This window comes from Hevea brasiliensis, chromosome 12 (genome assembly GCF_030052815.1).
Source record: "Hevea brasiliensis isolate MT/VB/25A 57/8 chromosome 12, ASM3005281v1, whole genome shotgun sequence".
NCBI classification, from domain to species: Eukaryota; Viridiplantae; Streptophyta; class Magnoliopsida; order Malpighiales; family Euphorbiaceae; genus Hevea; species Hevea brasiliensis.
In genome coordinates this window covers 7,911,537-7,922,538 of record NC_079504.1, presented here as the reverse complement: position 1 = coordinate 7,922,538, position 11,002 = coordinate 7,911,537, and the positions used below count along the sequence as shown (strand labels likewise).

General features: G+C 33.1%; 1 protein-coding gene and 1 long non-coding RNA gene across 2 annotated transcripts; both read right to left on the bottom strand.

Annotated features, from left to right (window-relative positions):
• Positions 1 to 4,984: 4,984 nt before the first annotated feature.
• LOC131171307 (uncharacterized) lies at positions 4,985 to 5,875 on the bottom strand. The gene is made up of 2 exons (XR_009141966.1): positions 5,486 to 5,875; positions 4,985 to 5,376 (listed from the first exon to the last, which is right to left on the bottom strand). It is a non-coding gene; the product is annotated as an uncharacterized LOC131171307 (long non-coding RNA).
• Positions 5,876 to 6,003: 128 nt separating this feature from the next.
• Positions 6,004 to 7,789, bottom strand: LOC110667212 (zinc-finger homeodomain protein 2). Its single transcript, XM_021827992.2, has one exon. It carries the CDS (start codon positions 7,215 to 7,217, stop codon positions 6,444 to 6,446), a length of 774 nt encoding a protein of 257 aa, XP_021683684.2. The 5' UTR covers positions 7,218 to 7,789; the 3' UTR covers positions 6,004 to 6,443.
• Between the last annotated feature and the right edge of the window lie 3,213 nt (positions 7,790 to 11,002).

Below are 11,002 nucleotides of genomic sequence, written 5' to 3'. Positions count from 1 at the left end.
TTATTTCTTGTTACATACATATTCTTTTCCTGCCATCCAAAAATATCCTGACAAGCTTGACAGGGCAGCAGAACTTTGCAGGTATTTATTTTCTGAGTTTCTTTGAAGTTTGTAGAAGAATAGTCAAAATGATCATGCAAAATATGTATTATATTTTGATATTTTTTTCTTCAAAATTGGTCATCATTGTTGGATGTCTACCAATAACAGCAGATCAAGGACAGTGAATGACTACAGAAAAGCTGGATATGATCCCCAACCAAGCAGTTTAGAGATCAGGTTAAATCCAAAGCCAGGATGACATTCGCAATCCTCATGTTAGATACAGAGCTGAGAAATATCAACAAGTTTATTCAACTGTTGGATCATAAATGGATGTTTGCATATGGCTAGGGTGAGTGGGCTCGGAGAGTAATTTAGTCTTTTTATCATTAATTAACTTAAATTTTTTTAAAACTGGATAAAGGGACCTTTTAATCTACAGAATTAAAATCTAAGAACATTTTAATGTAAATGTTAAAATACATGGATGATTTAGTGAATAGTAACGAATGTTAGGGTACTTTACCCTTTTTTTTTTAACGTGATAGACTTCACCTTCAAACATTTTTCCGAAAAAGCAAACAACTGGGCTCCTCCACCCATAAACCCACTCACCATATAATCCAAACAATGTCTAAAAAACTTATGAGTTAACTGTGCCCATAAATTTCATTAATATTAAACATTTGGACTCCAAAATTTATGGGTTTAATTGGAGGATCAAAGAAAGAAAGAAACAAAGATATATGGGCACTTGTAATTCATGAAAGGTGGCATCTCAACATGTCAGCCCATATATAGAAAGAAGTGATTCCAATATAGCTTTTGGTTCTTACTTCTTAGCATCCACAAGGATGCCAATTAGCTTCTCTATCAACCACTATTCTACATCCGTACAAGTGTGTATTGGCTTTGGTCGCTCTCTTTCTGTTCATACATATGTGAAAAGGGTTTCTCTGACCATAAGGAGATAAGTCTTAATTAAGATTTGAAACCAGTAGCTAACTATATATACACTATTGAAAGGGCTCTACTTGGCCACCATACTCATATTAAGCAATTAAGGTAGTACAAAAGTGTAGGTTAAATTGAATTTTTCATTCACATATCCCACACAAAAGTGTTATTTTTTTTACCCTGATATGGAGAGTTGAGGTTTGGATCAAATTAAACAATGTTGGTGAGAATAATTAATGGAGAGGTTTTGATTGGTAGATGAGGAGTAGCTGTTGAGGCTTGTTGATAATGTTAGAAATTGGACCAGACGAGTTTAATGAGGTTCAGAGGGTACGTAAGAAGAAGATTGGGGTTTTCTTCTCGTGTGGTTAGAACTAAGAGACAAGTACCAAACATCACTCACATTAGCTGTAATGTCAGTCCGTTTATTATTGTTCCCATTTATCTCTCCTTTTTTTCTTATAAAATTAAAAAGAAAATGGTTGAAACAGAGCCCACATGTCCTTCAACGAACCAGAATATAATGCAAAGCAACACAACATGAGACCAAGGTGAGATAATTTTTCCGACAGCTTCAAATGCTATTTGGTAGTTGCCTCTCTATTCATTACTTGCCTTTCTCCGACATATGCCATTGTCTACTACTTGGCAATGTGCTTAGCCTTTGGCTTTTTGCTTTTTATTACGAGTCAATTTAACATTACTGGAAGAGTTGTTGTTGAAAATATATATATATATATATATATATATATATATATATATATATATATATATATATATATATATATTAATTGGATAGTATTAAAAATAATTTAAAATTAAAATTAATAAATTTTCATAATAAGAAACATTAAAATAATAAAATAATTTTTTAAATAATTTTTTTAACGGTATATCAAATAGTATTTAAAAAAAAAATTTGACTCTCAAATCAAATTTACCATCATTTTCCTAGCATATTTATTTATTTTTGTTTTTTCAATAAAAAAAAGAAGATTAAATGGTTTTTTTTTAGTACATTAGGATATTCTATGTCCATTTCAACATCCACAAAAAACTAATTCATTCGGTTGTCCCTCCCAATAATGACTTTTCTAAAAATTAAACTTGAGTTCTCTTTTTAAAAGTACAATAAGTCTTATTACTCCACTCAATACTTAGTAGTAGATTATATAGATTCTTTAATTGATTGCAAACTGATCATAATACACACATAATTTGCAATAATTAAGGAAATTTGTTTTGAAGAAAGGAAGATCTATAGGGTAAAATCCAACATATATGAAAAAGAAAAGCCACTAACATACAAGAAACCCTGAATTTAAGCGATTTTGTTATGATTTTTTATTTTTGATGATAAGATAAAAGTAATAAAAGCAATACAATTACAGCATGTGATCGATTGGACTAACGTCATCGGAAACACTGTTGATATAGAGGTGAACGATGAGCAAAATATAGTTTAAGAAAAAAATTGCCCAAAACGCTCTGTTTCAATCATCATCCTCGTAAAATGAAATACTCCAAGCGAAATTTCATCTGCACGAAAGCTGTTCCGCTCAAATCCTTGTGTTTTTATTGTTCTCCAATCACACCTCTAGGGTTTTTGAAGCAGTAAGAATAAGTGAATGGTCAAACTATATTGCAACCTTCTAACAATCGCAATCAGTTATACATTAGAAGCATGGAATTTAAGCAGATTTATACAGCTCTTAGATGATTTGATCATTTTGAGCTTGGTGGTTTGGAGCTTCAAGTTTATTTAGTTGGTTGAGTCTGAGTATTAAAATTGGTATAACCAATTTGACTTAAGAAACTTACATGTAGCTGGTGAAAGCTAGAGTTGCTCAAAGGCACTAGCTAACAGCAACATCCAATATGAATCCAAACTTAACAATTGTACCCAGCATAACATATAATTAATCAGCATGGATTGCAAAAAAAATATCACAAATTTAAATGGGTAGAATTATAATGCCCCGCATCATTTGAGTATAAGGGAGATAAAGGATTTATATACCTTAGACGTCAATTGCTAAAACAATTTTGAGTTAATTGCTTGATGATTTGAAACTTAAAAAGTTATTTGGTTAATTAAGCTAGGCTTAAACTAACCTCATCCAAATTCAATTTGGCTAAGAAATTATATGAAACTAGTGAAAGCTAGAGTTGCTCAAAGACATTAGCTAACCACAACATCCAAATATGAATCCGACTTAACAATTATTCCCAACATAACATACCATGGATGGATGGATCAGCATGGATTGAAATAAAAACGTCGCAACTTTAAATGGGTGAAATTATAATACTCGCATCACTTGAGCATAAGGAAGATAAAGGATTTCGATACCGTAGACGCCAACTACTAAATAATTTGAGTTAATCACTTGATAGTTTGTACTTAAAAGTTATTTGGGTTAATTGAGCTAGACTTACACTAACCTTGTGCAATTCAAACTCAAATCTCTCTTCTCTATCACTCTTTGTTAATTTTATCTTGTCACTCTTTATTAATTTTGCCTTGTAATTTCTTAGGTTAACATGGTTTTGCTTTAAGCTCCCTCTCTTCATGTTAAGCGTTTTATCCCTTACTCTACAATATTTCCTCAAATTAACAGTGACGCTGTATTTTTTTTTTCCTTCCTAATATCATCCTCCATATCTATCAATAGAGGCAGAGGGAGGAGGGAGGGGCAAGTGGGAGCTATGTCTCTCAATCTTTCTAAATTTCTCTTATATATATATATATATATATATATATATATATATATATATATACACTCACGAAAAATTTTATTTTATCTTAGTTATTTGCCCTTAAAATATTTTTATTATTTTATTATGATAAAAGTAATATAAAATATTACAATCATTTATTTATTATTGTATATTCAATAAATTTTTATAATATTGACACCCTAAGAAAATTTTCAAACTTAAAAATATATAATATTAACCCTTCAAACATATGTGTAATTAATTATTTTTCAAATTCATTCTATATACAACATAGGCTCTCTCCTTACAAATTTTCTGACTTCACCCTGTTTAGCACATTCCAATTAGGATTCCTTTGGAATTTGCCCATATATCCTTGTAAGCCACTCATTAGTTACTTGCCTATTCCTCAATGACCTATAATCCATTCACATGTTTTGATCAACAGAGTCGATTATCCTTGCTTTAAACTCTCACATTTTCCAAGCACATCGCTCTACATACATGGTTTCCAACTTGTATGATTCCAGTTCTTGTAAACTTCGCATTGAAACATTTTTGCTTGTTTTGAATCAAATATTATCCCTACACTGAAGGCCAATGTCATTACTTCCTTCTCACAATGTATATCTCTTAGTCCCTCACTTAAAGGTATATGCCATTGTCAGGTAACTTGTAAGCTAATCTCCAAGTATTAACTATACCAACAACTTTTAAATTTCCAAGCAAATTAAAGTATCCTGTTTTATCTTGATCATAGTTCCTAAAAATATTATTCTCTACCAATAAAATAAATCAATTTCCCTCCCAGATGTTAAATTCCTAATTAAATAATATAAAAATACTGCAATAGTTAGCCGTCTGAAACAGGTTACACGAAAAAAAAAATGTTACTGACAATTTTTAGGGTTTTAGAAATCGATTTTAACCCTACATTTATTTAAACCTAATCTCAATTATCAGTGAAACGAATCGTTTTGGGTTCAGTAACTTTTTTAGGATTTATTTGATATTATTGTTGAAACTGCTGTTGAGAAAATCACTTTTTTAAATATATTAGTCAGAGAGTATTAAAAAATTATTAAAAATTAAATTCGATCAATTTTAATTATAAAATACTAAAATAACAAAATAATTTTTTTCAAACTATTTTTCTTAACGATATCCAAAATATTATTTTTATTTAAAAAATAATTTTACCCTTTAAAACTCAATATCATACAGAATTTTAATCACATCGTGTCTAGTTAATCAAATGCTATAGTTGTACGTTTCGATTATTCCATTATTTTATTATCGAAATTAAAAATTGTGATTAAGTTTAGAGTTTTCATTGGTAATAGGCCAAAAATAAAAGAAAAGCCTGCTAAAGGGGAAGTTTTGAGCTTGCTTACATGTGATCAACAGTTCTGTAAAATCTGTATAACGGTACTGCAACCAACTGGCAAAGCTGCTACAGTGGTACTGCTACGTAAGCGACTCTGTATCGCACAAATGGGTCGGCTCAAGTTTTGTGAGAGGACCGGCATATAGCTAGCCGATTAAGCCGGTCCTATGTCATAACTTTTTTTTTTTATAAGAGTCCTATGTAACAGCTTCTCCTACGTCTTCAGATTACCAGTACTGCTACATATACGCTGAGCCATAGATTTCTTTCTAAACAAGAACAAGAAAGAAGACTTAAAGAAAAGATTAAAAAATGAGATAGAGAAGAATTTATAATGGAGGAGGAGGTTGAGGAGAAATATACTGATAAGGAGAGTACCATATACACGCGATCCACTGCAAAGTCTCTCTCTTTCAGGTCCACCTCTCAATTTCCTAAGCAAACATTTGTCGACATGTCCCTTTTCGGTGATTTTGAGCTTTATTCAGTTAGAAGATAAATGTGTAGACTCTACTCTCAGTGTAAACGGAGGTTGAGAGATATTAACATGAGAGAGACAGAGAGAGAGGAGTGAAGTTAGAGCGGTGATCAGATGGAGAGAAAGAAGCAGAAGTTGACAGTTGTGAAGAGACACGAAAAAAATGCAGCTTTGCATGCTATACACGTTTGATTCAAAACTAGGACTTCAATTCTCTCTCGATCGTGATGATTTTTTTGTCATCTCCACAACTTCAGTTTTGCTATTTGCTTGTCTTGCTTCTAAGGACAATCGACTTAAAATGTTATAAGCCAGGCGGGAGTAGTTACCGTCTTGCAGGGCTCATCTTTTCTTTTCCCAAGTAAAGATTTAACCAAACTAGGTTTCTCTGTGAGAGGCTTAAATTAAAAATAAAAAATTAAGCAAGCAAGCAAGAAACTTGAATTAATTAGAGATGCTGATTTCAGGAGCAAATGGCCCATATCAGCAATAACACATTCAAGAAATTACAGGGTCATCGTCATCATCTTTACCATTAATTCATCCTACATTCAGAAACAAAACTAAATTGGAAAGAAAAAATAACTAAAAAAGAAGAGAGAAAAACAGTTAAGAAGAACCCTAGTCTATGTTGCTACCCCTACCCAATTTTACATCACAATCTTTCAACTTTCCCATTCTTTTTTCTTTCAGAAAATATATCAATTGCACTGCTGGTCATATGCTCTCTAACTTCCTTCCTCAGTATTATCTCGTCGATCGGCACTATGTAGCTTAGTGTCGGTGTGATTGCTGGGAGATGATAACAAATGGTTCCCTCTATCGTTGTTTATTTTTTATTTTTCAGTTTTCTAAAAATTAGGGTTTCTTACCAAGAGTGTGCTTGTTATTGTGCATCCACACCTTGAGCACATGCCTTTTCACTCCATTCTCTGCACAAAACTGCTCCACCGCAGCCTCATCGTGCTTTTGGATTCTCCACCCAAGCCTCTCTGCGAAATCCAACATCTTGTCCTTCTGCTCCTGTGTAAACTTAGTCCTAAACCTCTTCTTTGAACTGCCATAAGAGCCGCCTCCTCCGCCACTACTACTAGGATTAGAAACATCCTCCTCCTCCCTGGTGTACCCACCACCAATAACCGCACCTCCGGCTCCCCCTACAGATGCTGCGGGTAGAGCTAAAGGCCTATGCTGCGGCGCCGGCGTCAGGTGTAGGTACCCAGCAGGTGGCGGAGCACGATAGAAAGGAGAAAATTGTGGATGCGGCTGCTGGTGATTTATTCCCTCCGAGGCTCCATCAGTCTCCTTGCGGTGGAAATTTCGGTGGCAGTTACACGCGGCGCATTTGAGTGCATCCAAAGTACCCTCTTCGCCCGCCGCCATGAATTCCCCGCACCCATCCACAGCATGTCCACCGATGCTCACCGCGTGGTTTTTCAAACACTCTCTATATCTAATCAAGCTTCCTGATTTCCTCGCGTTTGCTGTAGCCGTAGCTGCTGCGGTCGTCGACGCACCTTCTCCACTGGCTGGACCCATTTTTGGCCGAGATGAGTTGCTAATCGTGTCATAACCTGGAGGCACCGCCATGCCCATCTCTTCTTCTTGGTCTTCGTGTTCATCAAAATCCATTCTTTCTTCCTGAATTCCTCCCCCTCTCTTTGTCTCTCTCTTCCGCTCTCTCCCTCCTTTTTGTTGATAGGGAAGATCCTACATGGCCAATTCTTTTAGCAGATCCACCACTATAACTGCCATGGTTTTACAGCAGTTCATTCTTATAGCTGAGCCATTAGATGTCTTTTCTACGGAGAAAAAAAAAAAAACCGTGCTAAAGCCTGTATTTATATGGGATTACTACGTTAAAAAATAACAAAGGTCAAGAAAATAAAAATGAGCTCATAATGAGAGAAGATAAGAGGTTAAGAAGAGGGAGTGGCCATCAATCCCCGGCCTGCAGAAAAGATGTGTCTTACTCGAAAGCCTCTCATTTACTTTCCATTTTCTCTTTCTTTACCCCTCGAAAAAAAAAAATTAATTACATGAAAAAATCATCGCTTAAAGTTTCCTTTCCTTTATATGCTAGAACTTTAATTAAGTAATTGTTCTCAAAAAAAAAAAAAAAAACTTTGATTAAGGAATTGGGCGATTGTGGCGTGCACTGTTGTCTGCTTCTTACTGTATATGTGGTGAGTGCTAATACAATAAAAGTAAAAGCAAAAGTAGAAATTAGCCCAAACATATGCTAAGGTTGGGGAAGGAAGATGGCAGAGAGGTAGCGTGTACTGTAGGTAGTGTCAAGAAAAAGTGACGCAAATGTGAAAGAGAAAGGCGGTGTTTGCGAATATGGGACAAGATAATCTTTGGCACTTCCACTTCGCCTTCCATCATGAATCTATTCAGCATTATTCACACTCAAAAATCTCATATATCTACTACACTCGGTTCATCAATTCAAAATTTCTCCAACTCTGGAAAATTATATAATCTTTTTATTTTCTTTCATGAAAATGATAATTCTTTTTTTAGAAAAAAAAATAATTCTTTTTAAAATATAAACAATAAATTTTATATGATTCTGATAAATAATGGATGTCCTCATGGACATCAAACTCGCTGAATAATTATCTTCAAACCCTTGTGTTGTGACCAAATTAAAAGGATCATTAGTCTTTTAATTCACTTTTATTTCTTTGTATTATTTACCATTAATCTGAAATTCCAATCTAATTTTCATCGGTTCCAATAGTTCTAGATGTTCGTTTGGTTTAGCAATCCAAAGTCCGGTTTTATGGTCGAAACTTGAACTTTTAACCGTTGTATTTAAACTAAATATTTTGTTTTAAATAAATTTTTTAACTCTAATTGCTTAATTAACATTATAATTATAACATTAAAATACAATATTATCTTACTTCGATAGTTATCAGTTAGGATACAAAATAGCAATAATGATAAAAATTGATCAAATCACTAAATTCTGTCACAATTTCATCATATTCAATGTGAAATTAGAAAATATATAAAATTGATATGAACAAAACTTTTAAAATTGAAATTGTGCACATATTAGTTTTACTTCACCAAAAATATGATCAACAAGAAAAGAATTATGGAGCATGCAATATTAACTAGGAGCAAAACCCTAGAGTTCAGAACAAAAACAGTGAAGAATATTCAGAAGAGATAGCTCAAAACTCGAACATGATCGGGAAGAAATGGGTGGGGCTCAACGCCTAAGATAACTTGCAGATTATATGGAGAGAAGACCGGAGACAGAGCGAGAGGAGGAGGTTATATGTCTTGGGACTTGAACTGCGTCCAAACACCCCGAAAGCAAAATAATAATAATAATAATTAAGACAAACATACCGTGCGTACAATTCACAAGCTTACGATAATATTCTTGGCTCCATCACAGCCACACATCCCGTCAGGTATGCCCATCAAAGCTTATATATATATATATATATATATATATGACGCGACGCACTGACCCCGTACTCCTGTCACTCTCTTGTCAGCTGGCGGGAAACCAACCACCCCTTGTGTTTTGCTTTTCTTTCACTTCAGAGAGAGAGAGAGAGAGAGAGAGACAGAGAGATCAGTGTGTTTGTGTTAGGTGCCCTAAACAAGGACACGAGTTTTTGCGGAGTGACTCGTAAGTCTAGATTTACCGTTCCGTTAGAGGCCTTTTTTTCAAGAAATTTTTAACCGTTTTTCAATAACTGAGATTCTTTTATTTGTTTGTCTCTTGTGAATGCAGAGGGAGGGAAAAGAGGCGATGAGGGGGAGGGGCGGGGACAAGGATTGTGACGTGACTGGCAAAAGAAGTAAGAGACATGGGCCGGCCTTGATCTTGATTTCCATTTCCATGCTTTTTGGCAGCCTTTTTATTTAATATTTTTAATTTAATAATATCATATTTAAATCTTAAATAATAAATTAAATAAATAAACTTAATTATCATTTAAATTAATTGTGCCCCCTATTAACATAAGTCCAAGTCAAAGTCCACTCCCAAAACCAGGCTTTTTAGGCTAATGAACCTCAACTAATCAGTAATCACCGGACTCAGGTTTACGCGGGTTCTGCTTCAAATTAGTCTCCCTGTGGCCTGTCTGACAGAAAGAAGAAAAATGTTTGGGTTCCACATGTTTGTTATGACAATTTAAAAGTTTGTTCGGTGCGATTATTACTGTTGGAAGTGCACGACACGGTTCTGATTAAGGTTAAGGTTAGCGGTCCAAACACAACCTAACGCCGCCCCTACTATATGATGGCTATCTTCTTACAACTTGGACTTTGGCCCAATTTGTTCTTTTTTAAGGTCAACCACAAACTTCAGTCGTCAAGTTTTTTCTGAAATTTATTTAAAAATAAGAAATTTTTTTGCTTTTAATTTTATGAATTTGTAAAATTACTTTTGAAACAAAGGTCGCATCCATGAAATTGAAGGATTTTTTAATAAAATAAATTTAATTTATTTATTATGATAATTAAAAAAAACTTTTTTTTGAGGAATTCAATGAATGAAATATTGTGAAATTTGTACTTATTTTCTTTTCCTTTCAATAACAACAGTACAACACAATGGAATGTTTACTTATAATAATTGAATATTTATTTTTTATTTATATTTTGAATTTATATCATAATAATTTAAATTTTTTTATTTCATAGTATATTTTAAATTTTAATTAAAAATTAAAATTATAACATTATTATTTTAAATAAATAATATTTCACATTTAAATTCAAATTAAATTTATAAATAAATATTCAACATAAATAATAATTTTATTCCTATATGTGCTAAAACTTTAAGTAGGACTTAAGCTGATAGCAAAACCAAAATTAGAAACCTATTACTCATCACCTTCAGCTAAGATTTCAGGAGCTAAGATTTCACTGGTCCGAAACAACATACAGGAATTTTTGTATTTTCAATGTTGATCAGTCAAATGGAGTTTTGATTCCAATAAATGCAAGTCCATTTTCTTTCTAAGTGCAAAGCCCAGCCTGCCTGTAGTGGTCTTATGGGCCCATCGAAACCCATAACCATATCTACCCAATGACAAAGAGATCATCAACTACAAAATTCATGGCCCGATACAACTAAGAAATCAGAGTGCCTTCTAATTTCGTTAAAAATTGAAATTCAAATGTTCTTCATATATATATATATATATATATATATATATATATATATATATATATATATATATATATATATATATATATATATATAAAGTAAGAGTCTAAACAAGTGATATATATGTGATATTTTGATTGGAAGACAAAAAAAATAGATATTATTTAATGGAGTGGACCAACAATGCTATGAATTGTAAACCACAATTACAGAAGAAATCAAAGGCATATTCAAGAAAAAGATGTTGGATTTGAAGGCTTAAATG

Bases quoted from the DNA above. Each gene is read 5' to 3' on its own strand.
- LOC110667212 (XM_021827992.2), bottom strand. From the start codon at position 7,217: ATGGATTTTGATGAACACGAAGACCAAGAAGAAGAGATGGGCATGGCG.